Raw genomic sequence first — 23,172 nt, forward strand, 5'->3', positions numbered from 1 at the left:
AATACGTCTCTTCCAATGGATTTTCTGTTACCTCAGGGGAAAATTACTAAGACAAGATAACAAAAGGATTTACCTTTTCACAGCATTTTCATTATTAAGGAACTGTGACCAGCTATCATTATTTATTTTGCAAAGTATTAAAGGAACTTATTAAAGATGTGGAAACATTGCTAGTCCCAAACTTATCCCTGCCAACAGCTAGAGTGAGTGGAAAACTTCCAGGAAGGAACAAATCCCATGAAGTAGTGGCCACCAAGAGTAGCTGAGAAGACTCCATGTTGTGGCCTCAGCCCTTACTGTCTTGCTATTCTTCCACATTAAAATACTGGATTTTACAAAAAAGCATTCATGAGTCAGGTCAGGAAGCTGACTCCTGTGAAGACACTGATTAGATTGCTGTAAAGCCCACTGAGCTCCTGAATACACAGGACGGTCAGCTAACAAAGTCCTGATGAGTTTATTTTTATCTGTTATTTCTGAAAGACCAGTAATCTGACTAAAAATATAACGTTACATACTAGAATAGAAATTACCTAAGTATTTGTGTGCTACAGTTAAACCACAATGACATGTGAAATTATGAACACTTTAGAAATACCAAGATGTCTGATAATTATTTATTTTAACGTATGTAGACAAGGTTAGTCCTAAAAATGACGATTAAAGATTTCGTTGATGATGCAACTGTTTCTGGTTCTGAAACTGCCTGCAAGCACCACCCATGTGATAAGTGATTAGGCTGAAAATGTGAGCTAGGTCATAAATTCCAGGTAAATGTAAATGAAGCTAAAGAAAGGAAGTTTCTTTCCTTCTCATGGCTATATAATGAAGGACAGGAACTGAGCAGATAAGTATCTGTTAACAAATCAGGTCATTTTTCTTTCTACGCAGACCACAGAAGCACCCTGCTTCTCAGTTAAGCTGTCCTAGCTGCTCTGTAGCAAGCATTAATTCCATCACACAGACAACTGAGAATCAAAGTGTATCCAGTTGTATCACACCTATGAAAAATACAGTTAGATCCATCAGCAACTTACAGACACCTCAGCCTTCAAATGACCAGAAGGAAACATAAATGTATCTTTTCAGTTTCCATTTGAAAAAGTGACTATACTGGTTATGGCTAGGCTAGAGTTAATTTTCTTCATAGTAGCTTATACTGATTTAAAGTTCTGATGAAAACAGTGTTGATAACACAGGGATGTTTATATTACTGCTGAACAGTATCTACACAGTCTCAAGGCCTTCTGTTTCTTACTCTGCCACCCCAGTGAACAGATTGCAGGGTGCACAGTAGATTGGGAAGGGACACAGCCGGGACAGCTGAGCCCAACTGACCAAAGGAATATCCCATATGACACCATGCTCAGCAATAAAAGCTAGGGGGAGGAAGAGGAAGGAGGGAGCTTTCAAAGTCAGGACATTTGTCTACCCAATTAACCATTACATGTGATGAAGCCCTGCCTTACTGGAAATGACAGAACACCTGCCTGCCAATAGGAAGTAGCACACAAATACTTTATTTTGCTTTGCTTGTGCACACAGCTTTTGCTTCATCTACTGAACTGTCTTTATCTCAACCCACAAGTTTTCACACTTTTACTCTTGGTTCCCTTCCTCATCCCACTGGGGTGGGGAAACGAGTGAGTGGCTGTGCAGTGCTTAGCTGCCTACTGGGGCTAAACCACACAGTGGTGTTGATAAACGTTCAATCTGTACCTAACTTATATTTAAGAATAACATGCTGGAAGAATACTTGCTGTCCAGTACTTACATATGATAAGAAACAGCTTCATCACAGTAAAAGCCGCTGCTCTACCACTCAAATATTAGCCTTTCTACAGAATGTGCAGCCATACGTACTGGTGATTCGATATCTTCCAGAAGTAATACTGAGCACCGTTCACACTTCAGCAGAGTCTGGGCCCGATGCATTATTTTCTTGACAATTTTCTCTAGGTCAGTCTGTTCCTCAAAGAGATCATTCACTACTTCCAGTAAAGCCTGCATACAAGGACAGAAAATTCTTGTATTGGTTGTAGAATTAATAAATACATGGAGCACTGCAAAAGACACAATCTCTGGGATTGATTTTAATATAAGAAATCCATTGAAATCTTCATTCAAAGAAAGTTCTTAATGATTATGGCAACAGAATTGGGGTGGGGGTATCTGAAGAAAGAAAGAAGTACTTCTTAGTTCACAACTGAGCACAATCCAACTCCTAGCAAACAATGGGAATCTTTCAAACTATTTCACTGTGGTCCAAAAATGAAACAATGGCTGTAATGGAACTCTCCAAGTATGTAGTATGGATTGAGTTACTTGATTTGCTATATTGAATTTGCTGGTGCATTTAAACTCCATTTTACTAATTTATTCCCCATTTTGCATGTTCAAAGCTGGAAAGAAAAAAATCACATCAATACTTGCATATTCCAATAGCACTCTGATCCAGTCTTTACCACTAACAACATGTCTGTAAAATACAATGTTTTAAAATGAAGGGCTTCCTCTCTCATTTCATCAGTGTCAAGAACATGTTCTTTCTTACCATGGGTCCAAAGAAGTGTGCTTTTTCCTTTATCCTGATTTAGGGCACCAACACTGAAGAACACATAGGTAAGCATATAAATGTTACTGGTCTCAGCTCTCCTAACCCAGTGGTCATCAGCAAGATGTTGGTCACAGGCACTGGAAGTTGCCACCACTGGTTCTAGTTTGATAAGGAAGGCAAATCATGGGCTTGTCCATCATGTGTTACTTGCCAACTAATTTCAACCATGAACTAGGCCAAGCTAAAGACCACCAACAGAAATGCAATTAAGTATGGGCCACCATGTAACTGCCAAATGACAATGATAATTGTTATGCTTTGCAAGGCTGAAGTGGCAACAAGAAACAGAGAATCTGTATATCTGATCCAATTTCCTGATGTGTCCAACCACCAGAATTTACCATTTTCTAATGAAATGTCCCTAATACTCTTCTGCTGAATGCTTCCCCCAAAAGGTTAAATGCCAACTCCTCAAATTAATGTTCTGTCTTTTTCTTCATAGCTGTGAAAAAAAAAGTCTGTCATTGTTCCCTGCAGGCTGTGAATCTGCAGCAAATTTTAAGTCTCTATGTTGTCAAACAATTGTTTGAATATCAAAGAAAAAAAAAAAAAAGAAAAAAAAGTCTTTGGCAGAAAATATTTTTTCCCCAAGTCTCCTTTCCATCTCCATCCCAAAATACAGTGGTCTGTAGTCAGACCTGGGCAGAAGACAAGCTCATATGCTTCTTGACCCTTAAATATATACACCATTAGAAAGGGCTATTGTTAGTTTTCAAAACCAATTAAACTAAAGTTTAGTTAGCAGAAAGCATTAGCTTCTACACATGGGAAGGTCCAAAGTCCTGAATATACAAATGTCAGTGCTCAGTACACAGACACCCCCCCCTGTAGTTTCACCGGCTTGTAAAGCAAAAGCAGGTTCAACACTAGCAGTCTATTTCTATTGAAGCTCTGGAGCTGTGATCCATGGTAACAGAAGTACCATTTCCTGTCATTGCAGGAAAGGTAATTTTTTTTTTTAAAGCCAACAATTATCAAAACCACCTCAAAATTACCATTTTATTTCTTAAAAAAAAAACAACCTCTCTGAGAAGAAAATGACATTCAAGCTCAGCATTATTTTCACTTCTTTGGAGCCTCCTGTCCCAACTCATGCATGGCATCAGCAATCATGACTAATCTGAGTAATGTATCTATACAGACACATGCTGTCAAACCCCCTCATATACAGATTATTTTCCTGCTTCCTTTACAAAGATATATCCACATTATTTGCACATGAATTGAATATTTCAAATTCAGGATGGCAAAGGTTTGATATTACTGGAGTTTTAAGAGAGTTTGAATCTCTGCCAAAGTAACACTCTCTCCTGCACTGCCTATGTCACAAACACAATTGTTTCAGCACTATGAAACATGGAACTGACATCAGGAAACAACAGCCACCACCACGAGCGTATTTCCCTCCCACGCTCCCTGCTGGCTGCCTCAGTCAAGATAGTGATCTGTTGAAAATGCATTTTTTGAAATAAAACATAGTCAAAACTGTCTGCTTAGCAAACATATTTGCATAGCTGGAATCTGAAGAAACAATAGACAGAAGTTTGATATTGGTCCAATATACATTGTTTTACTTACCCTGCTTCTGTCATATTCCTTCCTTGAAGCTGCAAATAGCTGGGCATTGGATATGGCAATCCCACAGAATGGGAGATACATCTGCATCACCTAGTACCAAAAGAAACTCCCAGTCATTAAAACCAATGCAATTAGACACTCATGATACTAGCAAAGAGATCTAAACGTAGGGGACATATCCCAGGAGGGTCTCAGCTTACTCATTCTTTAAAAAAAACACTGACTATAAAATAAAATCATGGGCAAGGCACATAAAACGGGGGGAACAGAAACTGAATGGATAAGAAAGAACAAATACATTTGAGTTCACAGGTCCCAGCAGTTAGGGTCCTCTGTAAGTTGTCTGGAAAACCGCAGATTCTCAAGTCTGTAAAACGTCCGCTGAATACTATATTAAATTACTGCAGACACTACAACTTCCCTAGAACAATACGTACTTTTCTGGACTGATTTTTTGTTCTAAGCTCAAGAAGCAAGCTTGAGTTACATGTCTGCTGATTTCTAGAGGGCGTAGATTTTGGAGAATACCAGCACAGTGGAACAGCACATTGATCCAAAACTATTAGTCAGAAAGCTGACTGTCTTCTCAAGGGGGGCAGGGAGTTCAACACGCTTGAGAAATTAGGCCTTAATGCATCACCCTTCATTAAGAAAGACTGGATGAGAGGGACTGGGAAAATATTTTGAGGTGCTGGCTATGACTTTAGGCATACCTTAGCGTGGCTGTGTGAAATTAATAAACTAGGCTAGTCAAATATTTGAGTACCTGTAGGACTGGCACTTTCACAAGGATGACAATGGATCAAAGTCCAATAACATTAGCATTTTTAAGCGACATACTGATAACAAGTTTGTAACATACTGCCACTGAGTGATTCCCAAGCTTAGGTCTGAGATATTGAGTACATTTTAAAGATGCTGAATAGCCTTAGCATTTGCAAAGCCAATGAGAGTTGGGGCACTCTGCCATTTACAGAGCCAAAAAAAATGCTGCAGCAGCTAACCTTTCTTCTCCACAGTCTGTTGACTGGGAGATCCACCATAAGAAATCTTTTCTGTGACAAGTTTTGGCATTGAGAAAGTGGCATTTATCTTTGAAATTCAATTTAATTAGAAAAATATTGCTAATGCAGGGAAGTAGGCTATTGAGACTATGTGAGGAAAAAACCCAAGAATAGGAAGCATCCAGAAGAACCGAAACAGCAGCAAGTGCTGTTCTACTTTATCTTCCTTAAACACTCCATTGGCTACATGTCTACTTAGTGCATGTTTGAGTAATGATGAGTTTTCGAAAAGTACCTTCAGATCCTCCGAATTCTGCACCTTCACAGCTGCTATTCTGTCAGAATAACTGCAGATTTTAAGGGTGCAGACAAATACACCTATATTGCTAACATGCAAACACTTTACTTTCATCCTCTTCCCACAATGGTTCTCTCTGAAGGAAAATTACATACTTTAGACTCTACAAATACTCATCTTTTTGGGGAGGCAGTAATTAAACTAGCCAACTATCACAACAGACCGACAGGAAAGAATACACAAAATGGAAAATCAAGTGTAAAAAAATGCTAAGAGGAGTTCATTTTTTAATTATAAGAACTTATCTGAGTTCTTATATTCAGTTTAGATTTCCAAAATGAAACAAGAAGCCCTATCTATACTTTTTTGTAATAGTACTAAATATCACAGCCAAGTAAGAGATGCAGAGCAGAAAACTTTAACCTATCAAAGTGAGACTGGGTACATTTTTACTTAATAATAGTAAGTAAAGACTAGTATTTATTCCCCCCACCTCACCCACCCCCCCACCCCCCAGCCCTGAAACCTCCATTTCCAAACGTAATATGCCCCTGTGGCAATGGAAAGCATACAAGAAGTTTATGAATCTTCAGCCATCACAAAAACAGTTTGCAAAGATGTCTTTTTTAGCAAGAAGAAAAAAATGATTTTGCAATATTTAAAAACACTGCTCTCTGGAAACCAAATTCCAGGGCACTAACTCTATAAAGAAATTAACATCCATAAAACAATGGTTATGAAATGTCAAGAGTCTGGAAAGCTGCTGACTTACATCACTGTTTTTGACACTTAAACTAATTGTATAAGGTGCAGTGCAACTAAGAAAGAAACACCAAGCTGTTTAGGATAATCAGCAGAAGAAATTAATAAATGTCCACAGATATGAAGAAAAAAACACAACCATCAGGTAGAGAGGAACCACCCTGTAATAACAGATTAAAAAATTATCCCTGTTTACCTAAGAACAACTGGCAAAACAAAAGCCTACAGTCATTCCTCTTCTGTACGTTCTGAATGGTAAGGATAACTGCTGCCTCAACAGCTTTTGTCAAATTATAATACAGTACTAAATAAACAAAGAATAAAGACGTTTCTAATGGTAACTGAATTTTAAATAAGTTTGTTTTTTTTTTTAACCAAAATTGCAGAATGGAGTAGAATTACCACATTCTGATTTCAAATTACAAATTTAAACCCGAACTACTCAAGACTGCTTTACAAGTACCTCCAACATGTTCGTGCTGTGGCTGTTGGCAGTCCATACAAACATGGAGTAACGTAATATTCATCTCTCATCTGTCTGAGCCACATACTGTAAGGAGCTGGTATTATGTCAGATTGACTTCGGGGATTTTCCCTCCAAAGAGAACACAAATTGTTGAGGAAATGGCACATGCCACCATAAGCTGGATATATCTTTTTTTCTTCCTTCTAAGTGATAGATACATAATTACTAATCCTCTGGTGCTCCAAGGTAAAAACATATTGCATCACTGAACCATAATGCACTGTATGTAATAGAAGACTGTAATTCTGTTTCCACTTCTGCCAATTACTACTATTTATCCTTAAACAGAAGGATGTAAATTTTCATGAGCATAAAATACAGTCCATATTTTACTGGCTTAATTCTCCAGCATGGATATGCTTCCGTAATATAATACTGACTTTTGGTAACAGCAAATAAATTGGGTAGAAGACTAAATTGCATTGTAAGGACACAGTATCGAAAGGTTGGCCATAGAACATTGTTAAGCAGTGTGTGAAAGGAAATGACACAGTTAAATGACATGGTTATTTTAGTTTTCCTTGGTGAGACAAGATCTTGTTAACAAAGAGCTGTTTTCTTTTTCCTTGTCTGCTGTTCTTCCAGCAGCTCTGAACAGGCCAGGACAGCTTGCCTCTACCAGCCAACATCCGTACAGGTTTTACCAAATAGTTTTATTACACAGTGAAGCCAACCTGACGCTGGATTTGCAAAGGAATTACTGACACCTGGTCCAAAGGTTGAGTATGCAACATATTTCCATTACACCAATGCACAAAAGAATGGTGTGAACTCATGGGAACACCTAACATACCCTTCTGAAGGACATAAAATAATTACGCTTTGCTATACTGAAGGCCATTAAAAAAATAATTTCCAAGCAAAATGGATTACATCTGAAAGAAAATTTCCTTCCACATCTATTTTGAACTAATGACAGGAAAAGAGCCTGCAGATTTATTAAACAAAGTAATTTCCTGAAAAAACAGATAGACAAAATATAAACCCATCAAAAGTATAGCTTTAACAGATACACCTCATTAATTTATTCTGGCAAATAAGATTAGTTGTAATGATTCATCACAGTTCTTTGTGGCATATTAACAAACAAATCAGTAAATATGTAATAGTATATTTCATAAAAATGTTCCATTTGAGTAACAAGCTAATCTAATGAACACGCTGAGATGGTGGGAGACAGTACTATTTTTTTGTTGTTGTTGTGCCAACTATAAGGCATTCAGTTACAGTAACTGCAGGTTAACAATATTATATTATGAATTACTTGAGCATTCAGGGTCCAGATAACTTGAGCCAGTTTCTCATAACTAACCCTCCAAGAAGTGCCACATCCTTGGATAGCAACTACACTCACCTTTCAAATTCACAGCAGCATACAAAAGCTAAGAAGCTGTTCAATAAACCGTTCAACAAGCTGTTCAATATTTTATCAGGGCAGGAAACATTCTATGAAAAGAAGATGAAGTAATGGGCACTATTACTATATCTCATTCTCTTAATTTCTAAATTATTTCATTATGGGGTTATTTTATGTTAGGAGTATTAAAACACAACTACCAAGGGAATGAACAGGGTAAGTATCAGAAGCTTTAATAATCAGTTATGCAACCATTTACATTTTCAGCTATGTCCTGAAGATGACATATCTTTTCTGCAAAAATGCACCAGGAAGATCAAATGACTGCCTTGACCATAGCTATTTTTTCCTTCCCATAGAAGGACATATTCCCATTGCCTTATTATTGCCACATCTCTTCAAACTTGTAGGCCCAAAGTTAGACCTTTAAATCCACAATAAGAACTAAAGCAGTAGCTTGATGCTTGGAAGTACAAAGGATTCCCAAATTCTGCAATATTAACTGCTAGGACAAGAAAGCTGCAACCCGTGGTTGTTTCACTGCTTCTCTATGGCATCAGTTCTGAAATCCAAATGAAACACACCAGTTGTCCCTCAGAATTTCAGAGGACAATCTTCCATATGTTTCCTCTTCATAATCATAATTTTATAGAACAGAAGTTCCATACCTGGCTGCATAGCTGCCTGGGCACATCACAGCATTTTGACACCTACACTACAGCATCACAATGTCTTCAGATGTGACACTCATTTTCCCTTCATATGGCTTTTCATAGATCCTGAGACATAGAATACCTAAGTTAATAGGATGCTTATCAGTGTGCCTTTGAACTACTAAAAATAAGTTAAAGGTGTCTCTTGTGATCTGCGCTTGGGTTTCACAATAGTTTCATACATGATATAAATTTTTTTAACTGTCAGAAACAGGCAGGAGGAGACCTCTGGCCAAGCTCTGATGACACTGGTCCTCAAAAGAGACCACCTTTCCCTTCATTGCATGGCCTGGGCATGATGGTTCTTAAGCAACCTGCAAACCCCTCCTTTGCTACCAAGAAAAGCCCTTGCTGGCTTCTACTTTAAAAGTTCAAAAGAAAGCTGTTTTCTAGAATTGGGTGTCTCATCAGAAACAAGTTTTGTTTTCTCTCTACAAGAAGAAGGCATAAAAGCCTTTAGTTTCCTAACTTCAGTGGTTTTATACCCTCACAAATAGCACAGATTCCACATTAACCACAAAACAGTATAAAATATAACTTTCCTTACCCTATTTAGGAATACAGGTGTTCATATCTACAGATCTCAACATGTTATTTTAAAAAAAGGAAAGCAAAAGACAGGTAATAATATAAACAATGAAGCTGCACGCATGCAGACCTGCAATGCAGTAATTTACTAGCTACTTCTGAAAAATAGCCAATGCTGCAATGGCAGCACACTGCAGAGTTAAAATGCTAGCTTCACGCTTGCTGGCTGGAAATCAGCCCTGAGTCCAGCTTCAGCTAAATGCAATGACATTTACCCTGCCTCCCCTGCATGCAGTTTTGCCTGCACTAAGCATCCTCAGAGAGCACCCACTGCCATAACTATCTGATAAATATAGTCTAACTCACGGCTTCTGACATACTCCAAGCATCCCCCTGCCTGTGGTCACAAAAGAAAACAATTCCAATGTCTGATGGAAGAAAGGAGCCCTTCAGCAAGGCTTGCATACCCAATCTGGCACAAACTCCAGGTTAAGCTCTCAGCAAATGCTTGTCTGGTTCAACTGTTTTCTTTAGTGGCCACAGGAGCAACTTTTCTTTACACAGCTTGCTTGGTAAGCCTGGGGGGGAAGTAACCTAGTACAGGCTTCCTAGAAAGAGAAAAAAACAAGTCCTTTTAAAGTAAATGTTTTTATTATAGTTTAAAGTTATGTTTTGTGAATGTACTTAAAACCAAGTCAGGGAAGCCAGCTGTTCTTTGAAACAATTTCGAAAGTGTTAAAAATGGGTTCAGAGAATGAAATATTCTACTGAATTCTGGAAACGATAAACCAAAATCAATTGCGCTGTGGTTAAGCACAAGCTTTCATCAAAACTCCATTACTTTCTGCCAACTGTGGAGGGTCCGGTTATCCTTGTCTCTGATAAAATCTGATCATCACCTAGGTTTGCAATTCTCAGAAATATTTTCCGAAATTATTTTTCCACCCCAAACATGGGCAGAACAATTACTTGGTGGAGACACCCCAAGAATTATGAGCATACAAATAGGGCACATAGCTCCTGCTTATATCAGTGAGCCTGCCAGAGGCTCCTGGGCCAATTTTCTATTGCCTCTAACTTTTTTTTTTTTAGTTTCCATTTGCCCGTGATTACTATTTATGCAGTACCATAAAAATGCCCTATTCCTCACAAACATACAGCAGCATCTCTGTCCTATAAAGCTCACTAGCTAAGGAAGATTTTGGTGCCTGTGAATAGCCTGAAAAGGACCACAGGAACATTCCTTCAGCACTGACTCTGCTTGCCTGCCTCATATAATTACTGGCACACATTCAAACTAGATAACTGTGTCACCAGACAGATTACAACACACGTCTCCTGTAGGAGCAGACTTATTACAGTTTTAAAACCTGAATCCTATGTAGGTCACTGTCCTCACAAGCCATGGCACTGGGAGACTATCACATGCAGGACCAAGGGGCAGGAGAGGGCAGGAGTGCTGCTTAAAACAGCTTCAGCCTCAGCCTCTTACCTTTTTCCAGGCCCCCATCGCTGCCCCCCCCCCGGTTGCTACAGCACAAACCCCATCATCTCTCTTTTCTGCTATGGACCTATGATCTTTAAACTGGGAAAACAAATGAACACATTTAACTTGATTTACAATAATGTAATTGTAAAACCATTTATCCAGTCAGAACTATACACATCTACTAATCTTATTTCATTTTTCTGGCAGATAATTGGAGGTTTCTTGCCCCAGTCACTTTAGAGCTAAACATAATTCATATCTGCCGTCACTAGCAGGAGGTGAAGCTCAAAAAAAAATCTAAACAAGCCACACTGAATTACTGTCATACACACAAAAACATTGGCAGTGGCTATTAAACCTATTTTTAGCAATATTCTGTAAAGACATATTTAAACATTTTAACACTGCATTGAATTTAGCATGCCATATAAAGTAAGAAGGACAATAAATTGCACTGTAAATTTCCACAGAACACCTTATTTTAAATGCTGGTGTTCCAAATAAATCTGAAATATAAAAACATTTCTGCTAAAGACTAGAAAGCCAAAAATAATTTAAATATATGTAAAACGGCTACTATTCTAGGATCCAATCTTCTGATCTCATACATGCAAAAATCCAGCTTTTTTCACTGGAAATTTCTCCTTATTTTACACACACCTGAATCAGTGATACCCAGTATTAAGGCCTGTCCCAGCAAACACTTCAAACTGACACTCAGTTAGTTATTCAACATGTGAAACTAAGCCAGGATTTCCAGCAGGAAGAGGGGGGACAAGAGAAGGAGAAAAGTTACACTATTAACAATAGTGGTTCTATCAAAATAAGAAGTGTATGAACTGGGGAAGAGTAGGGGTAATAGTCAAAGACAAAAAAGCAGTGACACAAGGAGCGTCACCACGCTAGTGTAAGCCCCTGTAAACCCAATGCCTGGCATTCAGCACTTAGTCCTGGGGGTTCCGCCAATGCACATCAAGCTTGAAAGCAGGGAAAAGTCACCTTGCAGGCAGCCCCAGTGAGGGCTGAAAAGTTAAAAGCAGTATGAGTAAACCTGTAAACCAACACGCTTCTATATTATAAGCAAGTTGAAAGCCATGGAGACTCCTCACTGTAAAGGCTACTGAGGACTCTCAAATCTGCATGGTGGAGGTATGCACCACATCTGTGTGAGCGCCTGCAGTTGGAAGGCCTTTAAATCAACCCAACAATTATAGATGATGTTTCTTTATCAAGTCTAGGGTTTCCATCCATTGGTTTTGAAAGTTAGCAGGGCACCATCCTTTGTAGCAAAGTCTTACAGAAAAGTGCTAGGCAGCTTCTATTAGTTCATCTGAAATAGCATTGAGCAGCATCATGAAATGTCAACAAGTGTCCTCAAAACCACAACTCCTACCCACCACCACCTAACTTTCTCTCCTTCAAAGGCTGAACATCAGTCATCTTTGACACATCCAAATTTTACCATCACCTTAATAAAAGTCAATCTGAGAGGGTTCACAGAGGACATTTTACCTGTGTAAAGTTTTCTAGAGAGACCAAGAGGGGCTCTTACTGCCTGGCTGCTCTCTCCTGTTTGAACACGAGCCACTAAAGGCCAGTCCCCAGGCACAGCAGCCCGCAGCCATTGAGTTCTGCAGTGCCTTAAATCTCAGTACATGAAAGCACTTTGGCAGACCATGAGGAAGTTTTACAGCAGCCATATCATGCCATAATTTTTCTCTAGAGACAGCAAAAATGAGCCAAAGCAAGATCAATTGATTTATCTGAGGGGAGGAAGAAGGTCACAAAAAAAGATTTTATCAAAATTTTGAAAAAGCTCCTGGTTCCCACTATCCCTGCATCAGTGGACCCAGCCTGCCCAAGACACTGTTATGCTTTATAAATGTAGCTGCATGAGACGGAAAGATCTTGGTATTGGCACTGCAGAGTGAGAGCAGTGAAGAATGATACTATCAACACACACACACACAAAAAAAAATAGTTGCAGATCAGAACTTTAAATTAGCACAGAAGAATTAATAAGTATCACTGTAAAATCGATTTTTCCTACAACACAATTGCAGACTTTGGTTTTATCATGTCAAATTGCACCACGTGTCTGATCTCTTGCAGGTAACTGACCATGCTAACTGAATGGTATTGAAACCAAGAATAAATTCCATATGCATCCATACACCGAGAATGTCATCTTCAAGTCAACAGTTCTACTTACAACTCAGTTGTCAACTCCCAATTTTTGTCGATGATGAGAACTAAATTTGTTTACATACTTCTTGCCGCAGTTTTAAATATCAGAGTACACAAACTGAAAATTATTTCTACTAATTCTTGGCTTAGCCATAACTGAATGAAGATGTCTTCTTTTGCTTTTTGTACAAATTAAATTTTAATCTGGAGCCAGAGTACAGGCACAGAATCAGAATCACAAACTGGTTGAGGTTGGCAGGGACCCCTGGAGGTCATCTGGTCCAGCCCGTGCTCAAGCAGGACCACCTAGAGACTGTTGCCCAAGACTGTGTCTAGACAGCTTTTGAATACCTCTAAGGATGAAGACTTCACCACCTCTTTGGGCAACATGTGTTCTCAAAAGTGTTTCCTGATGTTCAGACAAAGTTTCCTGCGTTTCAGTTAATGTCCATTGCATCTTGTCCTGTCACTGGGCACCACCTGGCTACATCCTCCTTGCAATCCCCCATCACCTACTTAGACTGATGAGATCCTCCCCCATAAGCATTCTCTGCTAAACAGTCCCAGCTCCCTCAGCCTTTCCTCATAGGAGAAATGCTCCAGTTCCTTAATCATCTTTGTGTACCTTCATTGGACTCTGTCCAGTATGCCCATGACTGTCTTGTACTGGGAAGCCCAAAAGTGGACACAGTGCTATGAGTCATGAGTGAAACTTAATCCTGCTGTTGCATAAACACTGTATGAAGTTTAACAAAAAAAGAATTTAGCTCATCTATATATAACAGTCAGTAATATCCCTGTGATCTCAGCACGAAGTTTCTATTCAGGTCCTTCTCTTGTATACTTCAAAAAGTGTTTTGTGATTTTTGAAGAAAAAAATTACTTGAACAGTAACCTTTTTTCATATCGGACTTTGTTTAACAAAGAACATTTTGGGCAGAGCTTACTGCAGAGGATTCTTTGCTATGCTGAGGTCCTCTTTCAGCAGAGTGGGTTTTCTTGCCTGACTAAAGCCAATGCCAGTAAAAGTTCTTTCTTCTAACTGAAACCCCAACTGGAATACAAATGACTGAATCTAACATGTAAACCAACAAGATTTCCTGGATTAAACTGTGTGTGGTATGAATAAGTTTAGCTACCCTGACTGTCCACGTTTGCAGTATTAGTCCAATAGGCATGGAAAGGGTTGCTTCTGTTCAACTAGAAAAAAGCGTGAAGCAAGTTTTCCAATACAAGTAAGATCCAAAATTTGGGGTAAAGCTTAAAAGAAAGCCAAGGACTCGGGACACCTGCTGTATTCCTTCCATTACTGCTTGTCAAGCAAAGCATTTCCAGTGTTTCTTGGGCTACAGAAACTTTACCCCCCAAAATCTTCAATGGAGTAGAAATATCCCACAAAGGATGATGTTTGGCATAACTAAACGTTCCTTTCACCGCATTATGTCTCTTGTCCAACCAGGATGCACCTTTACCTCAACCTTTTCTTCCATAACACATAGAAGCATCACAATACAACATAATCCCATCATATCTTTGACATACATCCTTATGTGATTTTGTTGAGCTTCTCCTCAACATTGGGAAAGTTGTCAGTGGTGTTCTACATTTGCCTATTTTGAGTGTATGTATATTTAGTGACTAATATAATTGCTACTGAATGTCATGGCACCTTATGCTGGTGACACTTGTCTACTCTTCATACATTTCTCCTGAGAAAGATGTTCTTATTCTCCTTTCCAGTTTTTTAAGATGAAAACTAATTGTAAGAAATACAATGTACTCTCAGTGTATCATTTTTATCCATGTATTTTTTCCTAGAAATGCAGTTTCTGCAACAGTGCAGAATCTTATTCTAGCAGAACTGATTATACAACTGGACACACTTGACAATACTATTATCTGAATCTGATTATACAAATTAAGTAATCTGAATTCGTTTCTATTATAGCATTTTCAGACCTGAGTAAAAGCCCTTCTAACAGTTATAACAGGTATTGTAATTTCTACCTATCACATTGTGTTAATGTTTCACATAAGGAAGTAGGGGAATAAACCTTACATTTGCCTTTAAGAAAACAGCTCACAAACCCTCATATTTAGCTCATATGTGAAAAAAAACCCCATAGTATTGTAATAATATAATCTTTAGAACAGTTTCCATGCTAAGTGACAGAGAATCTCCCAGAGGGAAACTTACATATAAATCTAGACAGCATAATTCTTAGTGGTCTAAGGTTAGTTAACTACTCTATTAGGGACAAATGAAAACTAATGTAATACCAAGGCAATAAAAAAATTCTTACATATCTTAAACCACAAGGAACAGAAATATTAATTCTTCTTCAAATGAAAGGCACTTCTGAAAGACCATCACAAAGTACAGAAAAAAATCCTTAACTGTTTTCTTAATAAAAAACCCTCTTTTGGTAAGATCTAAAGCCACAAGTTTAGAAAAAGTGATCTAAATTTGTGCTTCAATTTCTTCACTACTTCTGTGCTTCTTCACTACAAAAACAGGAAAAGAACATATATGGGGGAAAAAGATTGTCCAGCAAATAGTATAATGTGCAATTTATGAAGATAAACAAGTATTCAATCTGCAATATTGAAAATATATCAGTTCTAGAACGCATACGTGTCTTCATATGAAGAAGAATCCACTTCTGTCTTTGATTTTTGCTTACAACAAATAACTTGAAGCCTTTTTGAATTCAATTGTTTTTCCCAGAATCTTCATTAGACATCAATAAGAAAGAATCAGAGCATGGATGAGAGCCATGAGCTTCAGGAGTCAGGTATCCCCTTCCAGCTTAAGTTAAGTTGTGCAAGGACAAACTTTGCCAGACCAGTTAGAAGTCAGTCAGGCATATTCCTGAACTAAAAGCTCCTTCCTTTTTTCCTTTCCCTGAAATTCCATCCAAAGCCAGCACCTTATCGTAAGTGCTTTTTTGGTACTTGTTCATCGCCTCCTTACAGCCTCCATTAACTCTACAATCAGGGAGGTCAATACCATTTACTGCTTCCAGTTTCAACTAATGAAATTTAAAAAAACAAAATCAAGTAATAATTTGGGTATTTCCCCAATTCCTTAAAACTCACACGTATATGTTCTAAAATGATGATTTACAGAATGCAGCTTTGATAAGCGTTTTGTGTGTGTGTGATGTTAATCTATTCAGTTGAAATTGTGGTAATTAATGCAGAGTCTTCCAAAACTGCCTTTTGAGCATAACTGATCAACAACACACCGGGAGAAGCGCTGCATTCTATATTACTGCAGCCTCTGAGTTTTAAGACTGGGTGGGCTACAGCAGCCTGACTTGAAGAATTTGATTTTTAGTGTGCTGCAGACTTCAAGGGGCTGATGAAAGTGTGGGGGCTGGTTTGGATGTGAGCCACACTTTTTCCACACATCACGGTGTCTCCTGCACTAATGACTCACACCTGCACGTGCTGCTATCTGACTTCTAGGCAAAGTTATTTATAAACTGGAACTGCAGGGCCAAATCCTGGTGGTATAACTAGATCATGATTTACCTAAAGCACTTGTATGTGAAGCACAGACAATTTGGGGACACTGCATTCACTCTCCTCTCAGATGTCATGGAAATTGGGCATGGCTTCTCCCCTAATAAAACCCACATGACAATTTTATCTTTCAGATTGCTACAGATCTGAGGTGGTAAAGCACTACTTTTCACCTGACCGCAAGATAAACATAATCACAGACTTCCAAGGTCCTCTGGACACACAAAACAATTCTATCTTCTCTCACAGCAGGTATAGGAATTATTTGCCATACAGGCTGTTTATACCTGGAGACTTGTGTATTGCGGGCCACTGCAGACAAGAAAAGATACTTTATTCAATGAAAAATACTGTTGCCCCAAGCTTGTGGTTACAGCCTTGCCTGAAGTGTCTTCTCACTCACTGGTCCAGAGAAGTATCCAAACCTTCATGTTTCAGTCTTTGCTTTCAGACACTCTTCCCCAGTGCTCAGAGTCTTTTGCTAGTTAAGACTGCAGAAATATCACCATTTGGTAGCAATTACATAACTACTTCTCCTTTCTCTGCAACTGGCCATGAAGTGGTTTTACTACAGCTTCAGATGAGGCCATTTGCCTTCCTTTCTTTCTTTGGGGTAATTTGGTGAAGGGCACAAACCCCAGTTCAGAACAACTGCTTAAATGACCTGTGAGAACAGCATTATGAACCACAGAATGAGTTACATCCTCAGAGATATGAAACAGTGATCTGCTGCAGCGTAAATTTTCAAAGATGTTAATCTTATACCTAGTAAGCACACAGCATCCTGCCCCTTAATGCTCAAAATCATATGGTGTTTTGAATCTTTAATTGAAATGTTATGTATCTAAACAAAGTTCTGATTAAACGGAAAAAAACCCAAGCCCTTATATAGAAAATCAGGTGTACAAGCAAGCCTGTAACAGTTATTTATACAGACTTGCATTTTGCTTCCAGCAACACAAGGTTCTTCTAAACATATACTTATGTATACTTCACTGCGTTGCCTCAGAAGGAAAACAGTAAGGTATTAATATTTATATGGCTGTTGAAATGGAGGGCATTTGATTTTAGGTAGCTGAGTTGTGTTCAGAAATCAATATGCCACTGTCGTCCTTCGTGCAAATTTACGGATGTTAAGGGCTTACTTCTGCATGTGTTTTTAACAGTTCAATCTGGGGCCAAATTATTTTAAACATTTACAAAGCACCCAGCAAAGCAAGGCTTCACCTCCAGCTGCAACCTTTAAGTAGCATCACAGTTCATTCAGCCTTAGCTAGTTCTGTAGTACCAAGGAGTAAAATACTTTACAAACTAAGTAAGGATATCTGGTCTTTAAGCTACAGAAATAATAGGAAAACAGTCTGTCCTGTCATCATACAGACTTTTCCGTCCTTGTAGACATTTTATTAAAAAAACTAATGAAAAGAACAGTGTTCTTTGATTTGATTAGAATTTGAGTAGGCTTGCTCATTTTTTTTGTCTCCATAATTTTGGACTGCAAAAGTTGTCATTAAACAAGCAATCAATACTAACCAAGGCAAGGCTGAATGATCAGGGAAGTGCCCTGGGTCATACACCCTTGCTTCCCACAGCTGAGCAGAACTACAACAGAGTTGCAAAGAAAAATTAAAATTTAGCTCACTGTGCATCTGCCCACATTTGCTCTCCTTTTGCTTTTATTCCTCTTCCATATGAGTTTAAACATTTTCCTAATGCCATGTCTTTATCTGCTTAAGAAACTATCAATCTTAGCTTAGATTATCTTTTGATAGGTTTTCAATCTTGCTGCAGTCCTTAAACCCACTCATTTTTCCATCTTTTCTGCCTTCTTTTTCTAGTATCGGTTTACACACTTCTCAAAATTCTTATTTCCAACTCCATCTCTATTTTGGAACAACCAATTTTAACTTAGCTATTGCATCTCCAATAAAAAGTCTATCTTTCTTTGTTTTAATTAATTTGATGTTCTGATTTTTAAAAAAATAAAAGTCTTTTCTTTATTCACAGAACTGGAATAGCCCAAGAAAGAACGGGTGAATTCTGCATGCTAGATTGTCAATCGTCTTGAAATACCATATAGGCAGATAAACAGGATTTATTTTTGTACTTTTTCATGACAGAATTTTTACCAGTACCTGTATGACAGCGAATTTTACAATGCTTCTAAGAAACAGAACTCAAAGCACAAATTGATTTCACTGAAAAAAGACCAATAGATGGTGCCAGTACTATCAAATCCAAAGTACCAAAGAGCTCTGTATCTTTACACAAATTGCCTGAGGCATTTAAATAAAGAGCTTGCTGCTCCATTTTCTGTGAAAATAAAACCCACTGTGATTCTGAAAAGTTCATTTTTAATTAGCAACTCTAAATCTGATTTCAGATGCTGTGAAAAAAGACACACTGAAAAAAATCCCTATAGCATATACTACATATAATCTCCTCAGTGAGCACACGTACTAATCATCAAAATAATTGCAACTGTGATAGGCCTTGAATAAGCAAGTCCAACTACACTGAGTACTACTTAAAAACCTCTCAAAACGGACCACTAGTTGAAGTTTTATGCAAAATTTAAATCAAAGAGTCTTACCTCACCAATAGCATATTAGGATAATTTTTGTTGTTCAGATGCTACTTTGGGTCACGGGTAATAAAAGACTGCAATGACGTTTACACAGTCACTGGGACTAAACGGTGTCATAACCAGCTCCCTCTGCAAAACCTGCAGTGGTACAGTTGCGTCAGAGACAAGCTGTGTCTTCAACTAGCATACAGTGGGCACCATGTTTAAACTCAAAACAATTAAAGACCATACATAATAGATTTTTTTCCTATGCTTTTACTATGTTTCTCACAGCTACATCATGCAGGAGAATATGTTAGAGTGATTATTTTAGTAGTTTTACACCAATGGTAAAAAAAGGGGGGGAAGGGGCAAATCAAAATTTGTAATTCATACAGTGATCAACGTCAGTGTGTCTACCCATTTCCTATGGAGTTCACAGATGAGGAGAACAGGTGTAACGTTTGCTATTCCATGTCACCCCAACCTCAGCCCCACTTCCTATCCTTTGGTGTTGAGGAATTTTTCCTCTATGATGTTCTTAAGGTCTGCCTAGTTTTTATTTTATAAAAACAGACATAACTTTAGATGGTATTCACAAATTCATACAGAAGATAACTTTATCACAGTACATCCGGTACACATATGTACATCATACACATAAACCAAAAATGAAAGATATGGCAGATAAAAGAAGAAAATATAGAAAAAGAATTAGTGTTTTCACATTTCCCAATTAATGTTGAAATACAGTATCACTACCAAGCTCAGGACAAAGTTGACTCTGTAGCTTCCTAAGATCAGACCTAATTACTGTCAGAGGCAACGTCTCATTGCAACAACAGACTGAAAAAGCTTGCTAAGAAAAATGAGTTCTGAATCAAAGGGGTTATACTGTCTCATGTGTGTGCTGGCTCTCTGAAATGAACGTATGAATTGCTGTACCACCACTTTATTTTGTGAAATTCTAAAAGACTTTTAACGCAAAACAAATTCAAATACATCAGATGCTAACTAATTTTTCCAGATGTTCTTATTCTCATTCAGCTTCCTAGGATCAAAGAATTTACAAATCAAACCTCTGCTTTCAAAGGTGCTACTTCTGACTGGATACAGGTTTTATTTCAGTCTGATTGTTCACATATACATAACCACAGAAGATGAAATGCTGACCTAGACCATAGTTGTGTTAACATATATATTTTTCTTCAAAAAAATATACAAGGGCAAACTTATACTTCGTAAAGCTTCTGTCCCAAATCCTCAAGAAGTCAAAATTTGTATGGGGCATTTCCTTTAACTGAATTCAACAATTCACTTTTTCTCATGCAAGCTGCACTTATGCTGCTTTCAATGTGACCATCTCAGAATATCATGGGCATACAATTATTTTCTCTCTTATTAATGGAAAAGAAGATTAGTTCCAGGACACAAAGAAGTAAATGGTCAGAGTTGTGGTTTCTTTCTCAGCTCCACCACTGACCTGGAAGGTTACTGCAAGCCAGTGCTTCTAAGTGAACGCCACCAGAAGATTCCAAAGTACTGTGAAATTACCACAAGGGCACAAAATGTTTTCATTTCCCAAAGAATTTTCATTGAAAGCCAGATTCTTCCTCTGCTCCCATATCAATATGAAAGTTTAAGTTCTTCAGAGATCAAGTTTTCCATAAGAACAATTATAAAGACAATTTTTTTGCTCATGTTTTTCCTGTTCCCCAAACAGCTCTTTCTTTTCTCCTACAGTTGTTCTGTACTGAAGAACAGACAAGGCAACAGACAAGCACTGCTTGCTTTCTGTGTTAGTTACCACTGTGGATCACAGCCTCTGGCTTCAGAAGTGCCAGACCTTCTCCTTGTCTTGCACTAACATTTCCCTTCTCTGGGACTCTGAGGAGCATTGACACTGCTCTTAGGTCTCCTTGGGAGGAGATGTCTGCATAAAGATGTACTATGTTCAGATGATAACAGCTGGTAAATGAAGTGCTGTAAAGCCAAAGGAAACTGAAACCATGGGTTTCCATGCCTGAACTTTGTCAAGTATGCAGACAAGCATACTGAAAACTGAGACTTTCAGAGTCATCCTGCAAGCATGTGATCTATGTGATAACAAATGTTACCCTTCCTACCATAATTAATCAGGCTTGACTTATTACCAATATCTACTAGAGCTAGGAGACTAACTGTAATAAATACACAAATGAATACGTATGAAGCTTCATTTTGAATATAAAAATCAATTTCCTGCTGATGTGTTCAGTATCCTTTTACACCGGGGGGTGGGGGGGGTGGGGTGTGGTGGGGGTGGGGAGAGAAGCAAGCTGCACTTGAATTTATAATTGAATTTATAAGTAATTCTTATTTATGAAAAAAAAATTTTCCCTTCCCACACACTGTTTGAAGGCAGACAATGGGAACAATGTTACATTCAAAATACCAGTAGCAAAGTGATACTTCGTGCATTGCCCTAAGTGCAAGAGAAATGTGGAAGGGTAGCAACCAGTTATCTTACACTTTTTGGATTTCTGAAGGCAAAAGTCAGGCCATGAATGGCTACCACAAACCCTTCTGCAATTTCTAGAAATGTGTGGGGAAACTCTTCAAACACATGAGTTGGGAAAGGACTTGCTTCATTGAGGAGAAGGAGCCATTTCTGATCACAAGAAAATTAAACACAGATAACAGGTACAGATTTAACATTTATATTTTAGTAGAAGTACTGAATTTTTCACACTGCTGCCCCATATTTTTAGGCCCATTTAGACCAATTGTGACTGCCAGCTGGTTTCAGGTTTCATTAAAAGGAGAACTAGATTAAGGAAGTAAATATTGCTTTGAAGCAATGTTATTTTATATAAGGAGTACTTTAAGTCTCATCATGTTGAGCCAATTAGAAAATAAGCAGAAGTTTTGCTTTAAGTGCTAACACTCTTTGAGTTAGCCTTCAGTCAAAAACTCAGGGCTCTGCTCTTTCTCACTAACATGTGCTCACAAATCTCTGTTATTTCTGCTTACACAGGTATGTAAGTCATAAGCATCTCTGTTTTGGGCTGTGACAAGTGCAAGTCAGTTTGGGGACATCTGCTGACTTGACCCTTATGTTCCACAAAGAGCCCTAATTGCTTCACATGGCTTACAATAAATGAAGAGTCCAGCAATCAAAGCTACCAACTTTAAGAAGGTTTAGTCCAACACTTGAAAATACCAACATGTACATTTATAATGCACTTGCTGTTCCATTAACCAATGAATGGATAAACACTCTCCTTGTTTTAAATATGAAAAAGAAGAGTGTTGTGATTGTCTCCCTGTGTTTTACAGCATGAGTCATCTTGCATAAAAAGTCCCCTGATTTCAAGTGTACTGCAGAACACCACATTCATTTACTTCCAGCTGTGTGGAAATCTATAATCTGAGTGTCTGAGAGCTCTTTGGATGTGAACTGCTGCCCATTCATACAGTTGGTAATACAACTGGCTAATAGTATTGAACCCAATTATTTGTGTTATCCTGTATAATACAAAATACAGTTGCGGTTCTAATTCAATAGCATTAAAAGACACACAGAGAATTAAAACCTCATGTAGAAAACTGACTGCATTTCTCACAAAGAATAATGTAGTGCTCCCTGTAAAACAAAAATGGATTTTTAGTTAAAAGGGACAAATTTTGACCTTTCCTTCCCCAGTCTCTACTCAGGAGACCACTGACACCTACTCTTCTCCTTAAGTCATAGAAGATACATATAGGTGGAAGGCAGATATACACAGGTGAGAATTGTATGTATAAGTAGATAGCACAAAGTGAAAGGTGGCATTTGGAGCTTACAGACTGCCGACAGCCCAGAGAAGCTGCAATAAATTAGACTTGCTGGATTTGACTGTTCTAATGTCTACTGAACATTGCAGTGACCTCCAGAGTACCAAATAATCTTGAAAATTTAAAACAACCCCTTGTTCCTCTCCCTCCAAGCTGATCTCTCCTTATAATGCTTCTGCCAGGTATAAGAGATTCTCAGCTAA

General features: G+C 38.2%; 1 protein-coding gene across 1 annotated transcript in view; it reads right to left on the reverse strand.

The window, feature by feature from the left end:
* The window catches only part of PDE11A (phosphodiesterase 11A), a 135,233-nt gene that overhangs the window by 77,701 nt on the left and 34,360 nt on the right, over positions 1–23,172 (reverse strand). Inside the window, exons 3-4 of the mRNA XM_040604409.1 lie at positions 4,196–4,285; positions 1,864–2,004 (exon numbers count right to left, since the gene is read on the reverse strand). Coding sequence (XP_040460343.1) covers positions 1,864–2,004; positions 4,196–4,285 — 231 coding nt within the window. The remainder of the gene's footprint in view (positions 1–1,863; positions 2,005–4,195; positions 4,286–23,172) is intronic.

Source organism: Falco naumanni, chromosome 8 (genome assembly GCF_017639655.2).
Source record: "Falco naumanni isolate bFalNau1 chromosome 8, bFalNau1.pat, whole genome shotgun sequence".
Classification (NCBI taxonomy): Eukaryota; Metazoa; Chordata; class Aves; order Falconiformes; family Falconidae; genus Falco; species Falco naumanni.